Source organism: Lepisosteus platostomus, chromosome 6, assembly GCF_059453375.1.
Source record: "Lepisosteus platostomus isolate fLepPlt1 chromosome 6, fLepPlt1.hap1, whole genome shotgun sequence".
In the NCBI taxonomy this organism is placed as follows: Eukaryota; Metazoa; Chordata; class Actinopteri; order Semionotiformes; family Lepisosteidae; genus Lepisosteus; species Lepisosteus platostomus.
Genome location: NC_142616.1, coordinates 30,896,006 through 30,915,979, shown reverse-complemented (window position 1 = coordinate 30,915,979; position 19,974 = coordinate 30,896,006). Strand labels below are relative to the sequence as shown.

The following is a 19,974-nucleotide window of genomic DNA, read 5'->3' as shown; positions in this document are numbered from 1 at the left end:
TTGCAATGTGAGGGCACAGACATTTAGATCTGCTGTTTGCAATTAAGTTTAAAGCAGCCCTCCAGTTTATGCTGCATGGAGCTAACTCTTATCAAAAGGATCTTGGTAATATTTTAGTGCCAAATAATCTTGATTAGTATCCCTGTCATTACATGTGGGTTACTGGAAAGAGACAGAGACAATAGCTATGACACCCGGTGACCTGAAACATATTTCTTTTAATGCATATTTAACTTAACTATTTCCTTGTAATTATTGTGTTACATGCTACAACTATCAGTAAGCATGTTAATTATAGTTATATCCTTTACTCCATTATCTAATGAATATGAAATAATTTTTCTTGACATGACTAAAAAACCAATGTGATTTATTTTAGTAATAGAATGTCTAGAAAATTGTTTTCTTTGATATGCTCATTAAAAAAATGTAAAGGAAAGACACACATACTGTAGTTTGGTGTAAGCCTAGCTGTCAGCATATGATTTTAAGCTTACATTTTGCTTTTTATTACATGAATTGTTTTCATAATCGTTCCAAATAAACTAAAGAAAGATTTCGAAATACATTCAAGCAGGTGATGTTCATGCTCTGTTTGTGTCTCTTCAAGGGCTGAAGAACAGAAGAGTTTTGTAGATCTATTAAAAAACGCAATATGAGGAAATAGAAGAAAATGTGAAAACGGGAATGTTTTGAAACTTAATTGAAAACAAGTTAAAACGGGGTATTAAATGCGTTTATGAAATGTAAATATTATATTCCCTAAATTAAGAACAGAATTCAGAAAGCCTCTCAGTTTTCTTTTCGAACAAGAAATAATACAGCTCTTAAATTCACAAAACTAGAATTTAACAAGTGCGAAAAATCTGTAATCCTTTAAACTAAATTTACTTTTCAAAATATTTTGTTTTATATTTGAAGTTTTAAGCCATTTATTCGGATTTGGAAATGTAGTGCTCGTAATTTTACGATTTTTACAACTCGCAGAATCCCGCCCATTTTAAAAGACACACTAGTTATGGTCGGGCGTCTTATTCCCTGTCCAGGACTCTCAAAAAGAGAAAGGAAAAGATGGATTAAACGATATAAATAAACAGCACTTCCCCTCCCAAATCTGAGGTCACAAATATAGCCTAATTTAATGTTATTTTAATAGGCCTATATACAATTTAATAATCTGGGGAGTTCGATATTTTTTTTAAAGAATAAGTAACACAAAACTTGCTTCGTAACAAGGTAAAAACAAAAGTTGAGTTTCATTCAGCACATCATTTGCAGTAAGCATGGATTTATAGTGGGGAGGCAAGACATTTACCAAGTGGGCTACATTCCGGACTCCCTCGGCCAACAATTCATAGGAAGTGGTTTTAATGTCGTTTCTATACGCTTTCTTCGACTTCTACACATGTAATGTCTTATATAAAGTTTTTATTAAACGAATAGATTTAAAAACAACTCATTGACATTAAGTAAGAAATGTGAAAATCACGGTTTATGTCAAATTAAATTTCCAATATGGTCTTTTCCCCCGTGAATGTATTACGTTCCGTAGAACCCTACAATCTATAGTATTTTATGTTCAAATTAAAAAACCTGAATCCGTGACCTTTATCCGTAGAAGGTCAAAACAGAAAAAAATCAGTTGAGTTCAATTTATGCTGCACTTATAAACGTAATAAATTATTCAAAGAAATGTGTTTTAATGTAAAATTGAAAAATATTTTAGCGCACATCTTTGAAAAGGACAATTAATGAAATTAATACCGCAAGATGTCCCGAAAAAAAAAACACCTTGTAATATACAGTTGACATTTCAACCATAAGCCTCCTTATTAAGATACGTTTGAAATATCTTAAAATCAATGTACTGTTACATTGACTTTAGGACATTTCAAACGTATCTTAAGAAATGTATTACTATCGTTATCGACAAATTGTCACAATTCTTTATATCAAAAACCAGAGATTTTTTTAAAGCAAAAAATTATTACAATAATAAAACCTAACAACATATATGCGAAAATCTACGAAAAAATAAAATGACATTCATTTTATTAATTTGTTCTACAATATATTTACATCCATTCAAAATAAAAAGGATATTTTTATTTTTAAAAGCTGTGGATTTTTTTAATTAAAACTTAGAATTACCCTATACTAATCTAGACTTAATACACCGTGTTCCATAAATAATGTAGAGTCGATTTCCATAATTAGTGTAGTAACATCCATTTGGAAATGTATGTCGATATCAAAGGTATTTAGAACTCCTGACAAGTCATGTTATTTCTCTAACAAGAGAAGAAAATAAAAACAGGATTGCAGGATTTGTTCTGTTGCTGTAGGCTTCGACCCAATAGGTCTGGCAGGCCTACATTTGAAAAGAACGCACCTCTAAGAAGGAGAAAGACAAGTCTGTAAGTCTGTGTGGAGGACAACGGGTGAAGTTATGACAAGCCGAAAAAAATGGAAAAGAAGAAGCTCTGTTTGAGTAAAAATTTAAGAACGTTTTTAAGAGACAGGAGTTTTCGAGTTTTCGTTTAAGTACTTTTCAAAAAGAATCCTACTGGACTTGTCAGAATGCTTATCTAACTGGAAAAAATAAAACTAGTAAACATTGTTGAATTGCTGACAGTCTATCATTAGCCTGCTCTGGGTAGAAAAGCTTTCTTACCATACGAATAGCTTTTACATGTAGCCTACAAGATCGTGTGACATATGTTCTCCAGTTGATTGTTGCTGCCTTTGTGAAAAAAAAATCGACGGTTCTACTTTAAAAAGCCGTGGTGCAGAATATTAAGAAAACGTGAAGCGACCCGTTTTCTTTATTTTATTACTCAAGTCTTGAGTAATTCGTAGTAGACTAAAAGACGAAATGACAACAAGTTTGGAATTGTTCACTTCCAGGTCAAAAATGAAAGGATTTTAAAAAATAGTCGGGAATGTGTGTGTTTATGTGTGTGGAGGGGGGGCTCTATTAACTCTTTCATTTTATACAGGACTTATTGTTCTCGTCTAAAAAAGTGCATGGACCAAAACCATGACCGAGCAGTTAACATAAACCAAGACTGAGGTTCAAAGGTCACATGCCCCCACCCCTTAAGACTAATTCATATAATGAAACCACGCTACGCTTCATTTTGAAAAAGCATAGTTGTAGTTGTTTGCATACCTTTAAAGAAACGTAAAAATAAGGGGGGGAAACTATTAAGATCAATTGTTGTATTTTAAAATGGACATACTGTACTACACTCTAGAATTCCATTGGGTTTGCCAGCACTGCAACTGTTTCTGCTATCAACCACTATTAGAAATGTCTGCAATAACAGTGACAGTGGTACAAATCATAAAACCCCCAAATCATGCATTTCTAGTTCCGTCAAATGACTTATTTATAATACCGACCGTTACCTGTTACATGTGCAAAGCAGAAAGAAGTATGGTCAATGGAATCGATCGGTCCCGCTATAGTCATTTGTGGGAAAGGGGGCGTAAAGGAAATCTCCAAGTCTGAATGTGCATTTTAAGATAACTTAATCATTAAAAACAACACCAGTCACTGGCAAGATGTGTAAGACACTTTTAATATATATTTCACATAGTAATCATAAGTCTAAATAAATGCTCTGGTGAAAGTCAAAGTCAAAGTCAAAGTTATGTCAAGTGATAATACTGTACTTCTTTGCGAAAGCTTACAGACAGCATAGAAAACTAATTAAAAAGTGAATGTGTGTTCGAATTGATATACCTTTCAAAAATGCCCCCCATTGAAAAGTACGTTCTCGGGCCAGTGTAGATCTTGTGAAATATGTATTTTATGACCCCCTTAAAATATTTTTTTCTCCCAGATTGTACTGAAAACACAATATTAATAGCGCGGGGTTCCGAAATGTGGCAACAGCTACTAACGGGCTATTGCCAACGAGGTAATGTGTTCCACTGCTATGCACTTAACTAAGAACACATTGCATTTTCACATGAATGATGAAACGTTTTATTTTCTGTGACTGAAAAAAAGAACAGAAGCTAAGGCGATTTGAAATTACCTCTGAGGGGGAGAGGTAATGATGGTGGTGGCGCAGGAGAGAAAAAGACGAATAGTATAAAAGTTCTAAATTACCTTAGGAAGTCGAGCCACCCGTCTTTAATGATAGAAGGGTCCAACTGCAAGGAAAGGAAGTTTTCATTTACAGTCTTTACAGGACTCCGCGTGTTCACGTCAAGGAGAATGAGCGTTCTTTCCATGAACCCCTGTCCCTTCCCTCCCGAAGCCGTTTTTCTGTAGGCATCCGCCGATGAGGATATCAAGGGTTGCACCATCAAAGCAATGGATACCAACCACAGAGAAGAGCCGAAGACAGGGGAGAGGCAGTGCTGGGGCATCATCATCCACTGAACACCGGGCGGAGCACCTCGACTGAGAACCTGCTGAAGCTATGAAAAAAAAATGGGAAAAAACAGATTCACGGAATGAACTGCCTTAAGTTCAATTGCCCTTCTCTATGAGCATAGATATCTGTTTCTATCTTTCTGTCTTTTTCTCTACACCCCCCCCTACCCCTCTTCCCCCATGTTTTGGAGCTGGTGAGGGGAATTCACGCCCCGGGCCAGCCTCCTCTCGAGCTGAGCCAAGAATTGCTATAGTCCAGCACCGCCCCTCTATCAGACACAGAACTGGCTAGTTCTTAAAGGTAAGATGGCTCTCATTTAACACGTTAGAAGTCCCAAAGGGGGAAATGCACTAGTATTTCTGTGAAACACGCTATATTAGCATAGAATCATGTGCATTGCGGATCTACGGTCAGGCTTGTAGCCCAACACAGTGCTGTTCAGTAACTTTAGACTGCTTTGTTTTACAACATTTCAACAGTATAAATCTATAGTACTATCATATGAGGACACAATCAACATTTCTTGTAGATCTAGAAATCTGGGAACACATTTTGTCTCTTCTTCGTAAATATTGCACCATGGTTCAGGATCAAATTACATTTTACTCTCATAAACAAGACATATATTAATCAGATCCGTGCAGACTGACACAAATCACAAATCAACTTCAGATGAATATTTGAAACGTTTCTTAGAGATGTTTCAATCATGTTAACTGAACTGCTGTGGTTTTCCAAGTAAGCTAAGTCAGCAAAAAAGGTCTATTTACTTTGAGCAAGCAAATACAGTTGCCAGTATAATGTAGCATTCTCAAGATAAGGTTTCTGTAAACGCCACATTCTGTTACATACTCAAACCACTTACGTTATATATATTATTCGTATATACTAATACACGCACAGCTATCAGAAGAACATGGCAACAATAGCATCTTCAAGACGCCGAATTAGTGCGAAACCAGTCCTTAGTTCTTAAATGTCTTGAATGAGGCTATCTGCAAAGCAATCTAGAATTGCCTTCGTGATTTAAATATTATTTTGCTTAAAATTGTGCCTCAAATATTCACTTGTGACTTTCAGACGTGAAAACGTAGCCAGAAAATGGCCAAATAAAACGTTTTAGGCCTATAAAAAATCCCCTGAAGTTCTTCACTGCCAGAAACCAATGTTTGTGTTGATAATACTCATCTTTTTTATTTTGTTTTGTGCAGATGATTCAAAGCTTACAGTAGCAATGAGCAGCTCTGCTATTTGGAATCTCTACTTCAACGTAGATTTCATTACCTGTCACCATTTTACAGAAGCATGTGGGCATCTGATGCATTACATGAAAGTTACAGGTTCCAGACCTCATCGGCCATTAAAAAAAGCCTTTTACCCTTAGCTGGAACTGGCTCACGTGTTATGATGTCTAGGGGGAAAGTTATTAATACACGATTGGTATAGCTAAGAGCACGTTTGACTTCCAAGATCACTTCAAAGATCCACTGTTTGAAGGAGGACCTTCTCATAAAGTCAAATTTATGAGACTTTTAAGTTTATCTTTGTGTCTGACGTTACAGAGGTAAAGTGTCGTACTGTACATACTTGTCGTACACGTACTGTACTATTCTACCAGTGTCCTACGGTGACATTCTGTAGCACGCTCTCTGAGATATAATGTAGCTTATTCTTATGATTGTCGTTGTCGTTGAAAGTGGTGTTAATATTGCTGTTCCAAATTTTTGAGTAAATTGATAGCATGTCTAAACGTTTATATTGACGCCCAAACTGCAAACAATATAGTTTGTATTATCTTAATTGTTTTAATCACAGCAGTCACTTTGTTGCCATTCTTCATTTCCTTATTTCCTGGAGAGAGTTTTACTTCGTCTATAAGGACAGTTCTATGTGCATTTTTACGCAGGCCTATCGCTAATAAAAGCAAATTACTGCGTTAAACTACTCTACAACATGCACACGAGTGAACTTATCGAGATTCATATTAACTTCACACAACTCAAGCAGCGCTGTGTTTTTATTTTTTCTTGCCTACCTTTCCTCGTGGAATTTCCCTCTTTTTGCTCCTTTGCAGCTCGGGCGTTTACGCAGCTCCTTAATCTAACCTCTACTGTACTATGAACTTATTCAGATTCCTGCAGTCTCTGGGCTTCACCGTAATATTTTTTTTGTAATATGTCATTTATTTGATCTTTATCACATTATGACATTATCACTTTATCACATTATTGCAATCATCATAATTATTGTTCATTAAGTGTTTTGATGAATTGAACGCACTCACAAACATATCTAAATAACTAAATCTGTTCAAAATATTTCCCGAATAATAATTTTGTTGGATACTTTTTTTCCCTTTTTTATGTCGGATTAATTCATTTTTAATTCTTTTTTATTCCGTTTTTTGAAAATTTCCAATAAGGAGCTCTCAATGTGAAAATACGAATATACTCAAATCACAAGGTGTATATCTATACTTTGATTATTCTATTATCATTAAATACATCGAATCCATCCCATATCTTGAGAAAATGATATTTTTTAAATTAATCGAAAATCGGATTTTGAATTTTATAGAATCATTTAATCAACCCGATAAATAATCCCTATCAGTTTGACAAAGAACACGACACAGTGAAAAAATGAAATGAACAACAAACGCAAAGTCAATTACACAGCAGGCTGTAGCAGTGTTAAGGAGAGCGAGTGTCAAGCAGGAATTATGTAATCATACAACTGAAAGCACCATCAGATACAGAAGTATACAAAGATACTCTGCACATCACTCCGATGTAACAGGGGCAACATAAAGATACTTGCACCTTTTAATTAGATGAACTGTAAAATGGCACAGAGATGCAATAAATTATAAAGATTTTAAATTATTTCATATATATGACCTCCTCTTAAACTAGCGACACATTCTTCTAATATACAGTGGGGTACAAACACGATGAGTGATGTAAGAGATGTCAATGATGAATCTGAAGGCAAGATTTTTAAGATATCAAGGGAGTTATTCATAAAACCTTCATTATCTGTTTTGTCATGGCAGTATAAGCTGTTACCATTTCGTTGTGTTTTTCTTTTGCGATCTATAAACAGGGTTTTCTGGCGTGGCAATGTAGTTGCACTGGCCGACAACCACCCCCCTTTCCTTATCTGCATACACTGAAAGTGATTCATTAAAAACATCGATGACAGTAAATACCTTTTAACTGTACAGACAATGCTACTGTATATTTCTAGCTGCTGTCAGCAACGTATAGGAAAGGTTTAAACTCTCGTATATATAGTGTAGTGAAAACCGAGAGCAATTTTCATTTCTAACAGTATCATAGGCACAACTCAATTTGACTATGTTAAGGATTCTATCGGGAGAAATGAGATAGAGGAAATCCTTCCTGCGAATTTGTCGGCCTGTGCCTCTAAATACGGATTTCTCTGTTTTTAAACTTCACTCAAGACAAAACAGTTCAAGACACAAAACGACGTTAAATCGTTGTCTGAATAAAGAGCGGGCCTCTGTGGAATGCTGGATAACCACTGATCATAAAAGAGTTCACGTTTCCGTTGATTTCAGCAATACAGTTTCAATCAGACTATCCATTATTGATTTCGCTTCTGAATTTCGAAACAGTACTTTTTCCATAATATTTAAGAATATCATAATTTTGATCGTTAATTTAGCCTGTCAATATAAACTTGTCTGCCTTTTCTTTGCGATTGTGAAATGTTATTCTTTTCTAAAGAACCTGCTTTTTAAAAATCTGCTACCCGTTTTGTTGCCTCGTTTATACGAGGTTGTTGCCACCGCTTTCAGTGGCTATATCCAAGATGTGGATGTATAGGCCCATACCGAGTCGCCCTGACATGTGGCTCTTATGGTTCTGAAAGGCTCCTCTAGTCTAGACAGTAAATAAGCTCATTTCCGTGTAAATCAGTTAACGTTTCACTTTTTCATTGTGCTGATAATTTACAGCATTTTGCACGAAGGTGGGTGGATGTATGGAACAAACTATTCTGTCATCTCTCATGTTTTCTACCAGGATTCTTCAAAAGATGAGATTACAGGATGAGCCTCTCGACTCGAAGGTACAGTAATAACAACCTTACGATCTAGCTGGGCTAAATGTCCTGCTCTTATTTGTAACCTTACATTCAATTTATAATGGAGCAAAATATTTTTTATTTAACATAAATCTAAGTTAGTGGTTTCAAAGTACACAAATTCCATTTTAAGGACAACTTAATAACAGTGTTAGTTCCTGAAAAACAACTCTGCTTTTGTTTTCGCATAATTTGTTTGCACACATTTTAAAGGTTGTGCTATTATTAAAATGTGACAATAGCCGTAATTTCACGCATATCTCTGCATGGGACTAAGGTGATTATTGGGCCTTGATATGAACACCCGTTACAATCGTGGAGAATAGCCAGCTAGTTACAGAATATGTCTCTCACGGCTTGAAAAATCTCAGCATTATTACTGGAAAATATTTTTGTTACAGACGGATCGAGATAATACATATCTTTTCTACAAGGTTCTTAGCATAATACATTTTGTGCGAGTTTTGCCCTATTTGCCAATCTATCATATTCATTTAATGTCACAAGCCGTTACAAACGTGCCGTCTACTGCCAGCACTGTTATCAGACTTTCATATTTTCTTTTGAATGCTAATTAGAGTTGGTTGTATTGACACTTGCCAAGATAATAGAACAGTAATTTCCCTTCACATGTCAAGTCCCAATAGAATATAACAGATCAGGTAAAGGTTTATTCCATGCTGAAAGGAAAAGAAAAGAGACAACGTTTCGGCTGTGGAGTCTTCTTCAGGTGTGAAGGCACCTTAAGGAGGATCCACAGCCGAAACGTTGTGACTCTTTTCTTTTCCTTTCAGCATGGAATAAACCTTTACCTGTTCCTGTGCAGTCTACGCATGCTGACGCAGCTACATACTTGAACTTCTTCAACCAATAGGATATACAGTACCACGTGTTTTAACGGGGTGACGTCTATTTCTATTCTTAACTAGAATAATCCTACTATTCCTTCGCCTACATTTCTCAAGAAACATAGATGCCATTCTGTTAACATCTTCATCATAATCAAAGACAGCGAGTTATTGCATTTGATGTTGTGATTTCAGCCTTAAAGAAAAACAAGTCTATATTAGATTTAATCACACAAGTAATCAGTATTACATCAGTAATGCAGAGAGGGGCGTCTTTTGAGCTGTGGAACCTGATTATGAGACTATATGTTTCCGTTAAGTAAAAAATCCTGGCCGAATGTAAATAGAAACGTTTAAAAAATAATCTTTTGTTGCTGGCTACTGATAGACATCCTTTCTAATGCACTACCCTACGTTTATTTTTGAGTGAAATATTCAACATTTATAGCTGAAATAATAAGAGACAATTAGGAAAAAGTCCTTAATAAATCAAAAGGGGGGAAGATAGAGGCACCCTGTAATTTACTTTTTTTAAAAGTTTAAGCTCGAGGCAACATTAAGTCCTGTTTTATATGTTAGAGGTCTTTATCCACACTTGAAGGGTAGAATGTTGTGCAACTCAAGACAACCGGGAAGTTATAAAACTATGTTGCAGCATCATGGAAAAATCGGATCAGGAACATTTTATTTAATCTAGTTAAGCTTCAATTTGGTGTAAATTAGGCACATTTGCAAACCTGTAAGACTTTGAAGACAGCAACGTTAAAGCAACCACTATTGGTGTCCAACACATGTTTAGGGTCTATTAAAAAAAATCAATTCAGGTCTTTAGAAAATGCCCATAATAGGAAAATGAAGATAAACAATTTCAGATCCCGCATAAAACATAAATGTTACGGTAATATTTTTTTATGTAATATATGGAAATAAGACATTTAGATAGGGAGGGAATTATGTTACCATGTACATTACCTAAAGATGGACATTTTTATGCGAATCTGAGGTTATTACAAGTCGGTAAAAATGTTTTCTACCTTTAAATTTAAACTTGCTAAATTTAAAGGTAGAAAACATTTTTACCGACAGCACCAAGGAATTACTTTACAATTGCTCTTCTATAAAAAGCAAATACTATAGACGTAAAATAAACACACACTGATGTGTATAACAATGCTGCTGGAATCGTCAATATGCGCAAAATTGTGTGGTTCCTGGTATAAAATCAAAACCATTTGTTTATTGTATTGTAAGTGAATTTGAGCCGCTTTTATAGGTAATCAATGTTATTTTTTATAACTCATGGCACTGTTCTCCACTGAGCAAGAAACTGAAACGTACAGCAGAGACTTTCAAAATGAAAGTCATTCAGGTAAAATTGAGGGGCATATTTATTTCAAATGAAGTCAATATTTGTAAATATCTGCAAAACTCGCAAGTTCTGTTAACTATATTAAATCGAACTCATGCAGGTCGTGAAAATTCAGAAAGTATAGCGATGCTTTTCTCTTGGTGTTTTTGAATTCAAATGAAATAGGCGTGTTAATATTTCTATAGAGCTACAGATGAAGTCTCTACCAGTGATCACTTCTCCTTATCTTCACTGTTCCTTGACACCTCGCTCTCCTGTACCGCGAAGTACTGTAGACTGGTTAAGCTATTATTTCATTTTGTTCGTTTACCAAACGAGAATGTAAACAACTACTCGCATATTTCTCGCTTTCGGTATGAATTTGCGGTAAAACCGTTTTTTTCTTCTTTTTAAACCAAATATGTGCGAAATGAAAAGCGGGTGTGCATTTTAGACGTTGTTAATTGTCCATTTCAGTAATTTATGTTTTCTTGATTTGTCTAAGTGAATGTAACGACATATGATCTACAGGATGTTTAAATCTATGCTATATATTTCATTTTTATTTGTTATTAAATTTCATTCAGTTGGATTTCTTCAAACAAGATTGTACTTCATAATTACATTTGAACGGGATTTTAAAATTATAGAGGGTCCACACCGAAGAAAGAAACACCATTCTCTCAGCTCTCTTAAACCGTTAAAATTACTTCTAAGCAAAAATATAATATTAATATGCCACTGTAAGCGAAATGTGAGCTTATTTCATCAGATGTCCCGACTTCACCTATAAAATATGAGTTTTTATGAGTACCCCTTCTATATCGTATTTCAAAGAGGATGAATGTGAAGGCGCCGAACAGCACAACAGGTGAGGAGACGCGGAGTCGTCTTTGTCTCAGTAACCCAGTGGGACGTGTGCTATAATTAATTAGCTGTCGCGCGCTGCTTCTTTTCAACCACAGTTCAGCTAAATCCCCTGTACAGTTTATTTCCAACTTTAGAGCTCTTGCATATAATAAACAACACCATAGAAAGTGGAGGGGGTGTTAATGGGAATTTAAATGCAGAATATTGCATTTAATAGTTCTTTTCATTTTGTTATTGGTTACAAGGAAATGTCTTACGAGAAACCAATTTAATATACTAAAAAACAGTTATTTACATAAAACAACGAGCGTGCTGTAAGTGTTTGATGTGTTTTTTTAAAGCGTGTTAAAGCAGCAAAAAATGCTTCGTCAACAACAAAAAATGTGCGTGAAAAGTCACCCGTGGACTGAAGATGAAAACCTACTTTTTAAAATATGTTATAACATTTACAGTAACATGCACATGGAATGAGTAGTGAAAGAACAGTTATTAAAAAAACAAATGATATATCTGATCGTCCATTGACAGAAAAATTAATTGCATAAACATCGAATTTGCGGTAATCTCGTCTCAAAAGCAGAGAGCTCCCATTTAAACAGGGCAGTTTACAGCAGCAATTTGAGCTCACAGGTACAATAACTGTCCGAGGCGAGAGGACAATATCCCACGAGCTTCCTTTTTGCAGTCCATATTACATACTTCTGTATGTAATGCAAGCGAAGATTTTGTGCTGAGTCTATTGGTTTTAACATGTAACCCTACTGTATATATTTGAGTAAGAGATAGAAACATATACTCGCTCAATGTAGTGCGTGCAAAAATATCTCTGTCTTAACAATAATTACAAACAAGGGGATACCATTCGATCATCCTTCTTCTTTAATTATAACGCTAGAACAATATAAGAAGGTTATAACATTCTTATAACACCTATAAGAAGGTTACTAACGAGAAGAGGTCACTGTCTTCAACAGGGAAAACACAACTGTGTTGAAAAGTCATAACAAACAAAGCAATGTTTTCTATCTCAATATAGTGTTTCACAACATGGTCTTGTCCGTGACTGAACGCTCATTTGTCTCGATTTAAAAACATTTTAGAACATACATGTGAATGAACTGCTAGAAAATTCGAACCGTTGATGTGGGAAGAGAGCAGAACAATATCTTAAAGCCGTTTTGGTTTGCTAACCTTCAAATGGGGTTTCAAAGAATTATGGAACCTGCACACTTGTAGGATCCTTACAACATAAATTAAGTAGTTACACGAATAAGGCTATGAAATATGATTACATTCTTGTTGTGCCTCTCTTTTAGAGACTTCAAATAATTGAGGTGCGCGGCGGCCTTTTGCGCGCTCTGTCAATCCGCTGGCCAGTGTAGCACAGCTAAGAGCCGAGTCATCTTTCAACAGCGAGCACTGTGTTCAACTATCTGCCTAAACAATGTAGGCTAGCCAGATAAATAGTGTAAAAATATTAGCCTGCTATATTAACTCACTTTTTGAAGTAGTCTGCCTTTAATTTTTGTTTGGCCAGACATAAAAGCTTGTTGCGTCCTAATAGGGCTGAGTGTTTCGAAATTGAACATGGCGTTAACCCTTGCCAGAATTCTTGTAAACACACCACTGCGATGATAGGTTGCATCTAACAGTAACAAAAATATCCCTCAATTTCAGAGTTCTGTAGTAGCTCCCAGCGGGTTTCTTCTCTATTTCTTGACCTTTTATAATATATATAAAAAATATATGACTCTTTAATGCGGTTTGCTTGCAGTTTCATTTTGTTTCTGAAACCCTTGACAGCGAGCAGTCTAGTTTTCGTTGAGACGTGCTTTGATATCTGCCGCGTTTCAGACAGGGTTTCAGCAAAAGATGACAGCTGCGATAATTTTCTTGCAGTTTAAAATAAACCTTGATGGAGCGCCGCAGATTTTTATGGACCTCAGAAAATATTAAAAGCGGAACTTTGAAAAACGATTTGGTGTCTTCCCAAAAGTCACCATTTAGGCCGTTGTGAAATGTCTTTGTATTACAACATTTTCAAAATTAAATGTTGTTTTACATAGTTGACATCCTTAGCATTCTTCATTACTAGGCCTATAGCCAGATATTTTGAAAGCTTCAGTTAAACATATTAAAGGATAATAAAATAATTAGATTAATAAAAAACGGAAGACAAACACAAAGAAATTACATGACCACGGAAAAGTACGGATTTAATTCACTCACATTACGCAGCACAGCTGTATTCTTGAAAGGAAAAAAGACATTTCCACACACCCTTTGCTCTCTCTAGTCTATTGTATGTGACTTCCCGTGGCATGTTAAACTGCTTCAGATCCCTGTAGGCGAAACCATCTAGGATAAAGTATCTTATCTATGAGATCTTTTTGGCAAATGATTTTTCTTGGGATGCTATTAGAGCAATGTTTAAAATCCTGGAACCTTGGATTCGGAGTACCAGTTAAGTCCTTTGTAAGTTTTGCAAAGTACTTAACTGCAAAGTTTTGCAGTTATGTTTAGAAAAAACATAAGGGTCTATTCGGCAGTGTGTATAAGGAACACTAAAAGTGGGAACATAATGATGAGAAAGGTTACAAATGGAGAGTCCATTTGGGACAAAGAGCTTGTGGGTTCATTCACAAGCAGAACCATCAAGCAGTGGTTTGTATTCTGGACTTGTAACTGGACTTTTGTGGATTCAAATCCTACCTGGAGAGCTGTATAAATTAGTACTACCAAATACTTGACAGTTTGGAATAGTAAACTGGTAATATAAACTTAAACTCCTGATATTGGTTGGCTGGAACAGCCCAAAATCCTTGATGTACTGAAAATCCTGATATCTTTTCAACTTTAAATTTCAAGCCACAAATATTTTTATCTTTCTGGTCTATATTGGTTTAATTAAATGTGCTTTAAAATGTCTGCTCTGGCCTTCAGATGTTAATTTGAATACTGTTGCTTGATCTCCAAAGCCCTGGGCTGAAGAATTGGTCTGTATCTTGGCCATCTACCAAACAGTCCTTCTTCATTTAAATATCTTTGTAGTCTTGCTTGGTGTACATTTATTCTAGTTTGTAATTCATCCTGCACTTCTTTTGAAGTTAAATTTTGAAAGATTTTTTTTACATGCTTAAAACATCCTCTTGGCCAATTTTGGTAACTTTTTTGTTGTTAGAAAATTAAAATATGTGTGTGTCTGCTTGGGGTTGTCTCAAAATTTTAAGTGTAGTTATAATTTGTCTTTTATAGCCTGAAGAAAATGTTTAGTAATGTGTTTATTTTTGCTTATACCAGTTAGTGCTTCAAAAACTACTGATCTTAGCCATTCTTCCCTAATACTCAAAATTAGCATTTTAACATGACTAAAATTACGTAATTAAGATGTGTGAATCCTATTATTTGTACAATAATTTACATGGGAACTTGTCTAGTTCTGTTTCTTTGAGTGTACATACAGATTAGATACTGGAGTTAAATCTGTGAGTAGCTGTGTACACAGCCTGAACACTTTCACACAGACCATCGTGTGGCAGTTGAACAGTTTTACTGTATCTGACCTATTCGATTCTTTACAAAATAGTTACTTATTACTTATTCGCCGACAATAAGCAAAAAAATTACCCAACCACCATTTTAAGAAGGTCACTTTGTCTTCGATTGTGAACTGTTTCTTCAAGAGGAGAATTCAGTGATCAGGATAGGGGAGATATTCAACTGTGTTGGCTTCTTCATATGAAAATCATTTATCTAAATAAAACAAAGCCATGTCCCTTTTTCTAGAAAGGAAAATGAAGTCTTTATGCAATACACAAGGTTTAAATAATGATAAAATCCGACAAAGGAATTCTTCAGCTGGTTAGAAAGAAATATAACAAGAGTGCAGTTAATTTGTCAAGTTGCCGTCTTCTGGAGCTGTTTATTCCAGTTTATATTTAACACAAGGGAAATTCCCTGCCTGCCTCTCATATATTAAGGGGATTTAATTTGAAATATATATATATATCTTTTAATTAGCTATAGCTTATTATACTGGAGATGGATGATATTTTTGGATGCACAATGACCAAGTTTATTTTTATAATGGAGCAAAAATACTTTTATCACTGTTACTTTCATTCTGTGTCATTTTATATTATTTTTTCATATAAGCAGAGATGTATCATTTTGAAATGTACATTTAATGTATCTCAGGTATCAGGTATTCTGGTAATAGTCAAAAATCAAAAGCGCAGAGAATCACACAGTGGTCATATAAACTATATTCAACTAAACAGTCTGTCTAAGCCAATCCCCACCTCCCCAATATAAACCAATCAAGGGATAATCACTGTACAGCCTATAAGTGATATAAAACACATCTACTTGCTATGTGTATTTATTTTGTATAAAACTATTTGTATCCTGAAGAGTTTTGTTAGTGTTTTATACAATATTTAAAACTTGTCATATTTATGTGCTTAACATAAAAATTACATTTAGTAGCAATGTTATTGCTGGAATAAGTTCAAGTAGGTTATTGCTTGAACATTTTAAATTATAATACTATATCTATTTGGAATATAGCTACATTATAAAATGTCATTTAGATACAAAGCAATGAAACAACAAATTAAGAAAAACATTATTTCAACTCGTCACTCCCTGCTCCTAAGTAAATCCATCCTTAAGGTTGAACTAACCAGCCAGCAAAGATGATAAAATATGAAGCTTTTTTTCTAAGTCAGCATGTAAACCACATATATTACACATATAAATATGTATATACGATACACATTATAGATGCACTGGCCAAAATGTCCGTCTGAGCTTACCTGTACTATTCAAAACAGGAAGCCACCTTCCCCTGTCATTCATTTCACCCCAGTTTCACTTACTCGTCTGTCTTCAAAACCAGTCGATTAAATGGCAATAGCAGATTCTAAACCAAGACAAAAAGCACCTGGCATTAAATATACTGAAATACTCGCATACGCCTGAAAAAATACAATTCGTTAACCTTAAGAAACTAGGTCTCTACAGATGCAATGCTTGTTATGTATTGTCAAAATATAGTCAACAGATTTAAAACAATGATTAATTCCAATGTGAAATGAAGTATCAGTATTGTTGTTGTCGTTATGATTTTAAATTGCTGTTGTTTTATGGTATTTACCTCAAAATAGTCACCGATTCCAAAAAGCAACGCAATTTCTAATCTGGTACAACGGGTGACATCTGATTTCTCCTTTTTCCGAGCCTTCAGCATTCCATAATAGAAGAGTCTTCCTCAACGTAATTTCATTTTACTAGGTGGTCAGGTAAAACATACAATGTACACCAATGTACACCAGACACAAGACGATATCTCCTGTCGTTCAAGACGTTCAGCCGTGGAGTGCAGCACCACGCTGACGTCTGACAGAGGCGACTGTTTGCCGGCGGTGGCTCGAGACGTACTTCTGAACGTTTTAATGAGGCACGTGAGGGAGAGGTTGCTGAAAACACGCAGCTAATAAATTCGACCGTTACTCGGATCCACATGTGAATGCGGATGTCGAGGACCTGTGCCCACGTATCTGCGATGCCATCAGAAGGCACTACCTGTTATAGCAGGGAGCGGGACGACCGACAGCCTCCCTCTGAAGACTGAAACTAATCAGATTATGTTAATAATTTAATATTGTAGATCTATATGGGATCTATGTAGCTATCACTTAGCCTGCATGATTCCTCATTGGGCTTTATTTCGAAACTCCGAAGTTTATTAATCAGTCTAATTCTGAAAAGGGCAAAATATCAGATTAAGGATTTTAAATACTAATGTAATACAAACCCCATATATATAAGAGCACTTGCTCCGTAGAAAACGAATCGCCTACACTATGGCAGAGAGGTGTAAGCAGCACACGGGTACGGATATTAACATCAGCATGTTTTGAGACATAGGTTTGCTCTCCTATCCCGAGAGTGGAGCAGGTGGACTGGAGCGGGGGCTGACGTGACTGTACGTTTACTTTCTTTTAAAATCACAGTGGCAGTAAAACACAATGAAGGGGTCAGTAGTGAAGACTTAATCCAGGGATAACGCGACTCTGGTTAACAGATGATTTCCTTTTTAACCTCGAAACTCCTTAGCGAATTGACCAATGTTTTTTTTTTTATTTTAGTTAAAAAGTTAAAGTAGTACACGGGAAATTCATGTTTAAATTGTAGGATTTAATTTAACAATAGTCTCTTTAGTACTTTGTAATTAAAAAAAAAACTAAGTGGGGTTACCCGAAATAAAAGGACACATTTGTAAAAGAAGTATTATAAATATTTAACACCGTGAAACAATCGCGTAAAAGGTCAGGCAAGCAAGTATTCAATAATAAGTGGTTAGGCAGTTCAACAGTTTGAGATTCGCATTATTTCAGATAAGTTTTAAAATATGTCAGAATTTTTCATGTATTTAACTTTACACACAACAAACTATTAAAGGCATTGCTTGTTGGGTTTTATGAGCTCATCTTGCATTTAAGTAATTACAAAGATTCAACACAAAGAGCTCATCATTTCTCAAATCTAAATCTATATTAATCTTCTTTGTATATAAACTTTGGAAGAACTTCATATGTCGGGTCCCTTTATTTCCTGATGAAATGGGGTTAAAGACTTATTTTAACTTATTAGGATCTAAAAAGAAAGCGACCGTGCTGCTGTCACACTGGAGTCCAGATGATCCTTAAATAGCCTGCAAAGACTTCAGCTACACTCTAAATGAATCATTCTCACTTAATAATTCTGGACTCCTTAACGCAAAATGTCTCACCTCATTCATTGTTACTCCTCTGCGCGCTGAGTTAACCCAAATATTTTACTGTCAGGTTAAGGCTAAAAATACAACCAGTTACCGCATTGAAATTTGCTGTTAGTTTCAACAGTGGGTTCAGATTAAAAACAGCCTTTTCAGATAGGATACCCGAGCCAGAAAGAAAGTCTTGGAACCCCTGACTCGGAGTGAAGAGGAATAGGAGATACCGAGACAAAATGCAAAAACATGCATACTAAGCCACAGACATCACCAATTATCATCACCCTATTATTACGAGCGGTAACAAAAATGTTATAACTGCAGCAGCAGTAGCGCTCTTGTGGTAGACTACACTAAAAACCTTCTGAGAATAATACAGTCTGGTTTTCAAGCCGAGACGACTCAATATTGTGGTAAAGTCAGCACACAACAACACAAAGCTGTGTTTTTCTAGTCCCCCATCTTTTTAAAAAAAAACCGCTAATATTTTGTTGGTGTTTCTTTTTTGAGAAACGCGAGAGAAACTTGTGCGGTTTTCGTTTGAATATTTTAACAGGTGTCTTGTGAAATATCCAGCTTTTTAAAATAAAACAACAACCAAAGAAGCAAGAACACATTGCAAAAGGAAAATCAGTCAAGTGAACGTTGTACTGTACGTATCTACAGACTCGTATATTGAATGAAAAAAAAATATTTTGGAGAAGATGTTTGTAAGGATAATCTATGGAAATTCGTCAGGCTAGGGTAAAGTGTGCGGTACGGGTTGTTTTTTGCGTGACACCGGAGGCGAATCCTAAAACCATTAGGTTACAACCATAATAGTGAATGATCTTTTGAAGCCAGATTGTGCTTCTGAGAGCACATTTTTGGAAATGTTAATCCATAAATGGTTAGCAGATTTCTTCTTCCCAATCTTTGTTTTCAATGTGCAGTGGAAGGATTCCAGCGTTTCAGCACACATTTCAAAGGAACAGGGTTTATCCAAGCAGTGATGATGTGTGAAAACTGGAACGCAATCACAGATTCCGTGAGAAAAAAGAATTCTGGATTTACGGTGCACTGTCAGTGGCAAAATACAGACATGAATGGTAACCGCACTGCTCCAGCAAAGAGATTTCTGTGGGCCGCAACAACCTGCTTTTAATATGTATAATCAACGATCCTAGAGTAATAGACATCTTGAAACACCACATTACATGAATTAGGAAAACTACAAAAAGTGGAAAGTGCTACACAAACACAATTATTTGTTGGCTATCACTGCACATTGCTAGAGCGCGTCTGCGTTAGCCCAACCAGCTGAGCGCTTACTGTATGTCACAGCAGTGCTGAACGATGAATTCATTTTGAACTCATTACCCGTTTCCTTCCAAGTCATTGGAAAAAAAACAGACAGTCCGTAAACAATAAAGGAAATCATAAGAAACACGTTACTCTTACCTCATGAGATCGTGAAGTCAGATAAACGCCCGGCCATTCGAACTGCTACCGTATCTCTCAAGTCGCTCTGCCTGTGCAAAACGTGTTCAGTTTTACCTTACAAAATCAAGCATGCCTTATTTATGTAACATGAATGATTGTTAGATATTTGTGCCCCGGAGCCAGAAAGGACTTACATATAGCATTTCA

General features: G+C 35.6%; 1 protein-coding gene across 2 annotated transcripts in view; it reads right to left on the bottom strand.

Moving 5' to 3' along the window:
• Positions 1-16,981, bottom strand: part of hpse2 (heparanase 2) — a 99,374-nt gene extending 82,393 nt beyond the window's left edge. The window contains exons 1-4 of one of the 2 annotated variants that reach the window (XM_088635346.1): positions 16,726-16,981; positions 16,385-16,491; positions 4,340-4,434; positions 4,121-4,164 (exon numbers count right to left, since the gene is read on the bottom strand). In XM_088635346.1, the coding sequence (XP_088491472.1) occupies positions 4,121-4,164; positions 4,340-4,434; positions 16,385-16,427 (182 nt within the window). In that variant the 5' untranslated portion in view covers positions 16,428-16,491; positions 16,726-16,981. Of the gene's footprint in view, positions 1-4,120; positions 4,435-16,384; positions 16,492-16,725 lie in introns of those variants that run through there. The other variant, XM_088635345.1, reaches the window with a different exon arrangement.
• Positions 16,982-19,974: the final 2,993 nt, after the last annotated feature.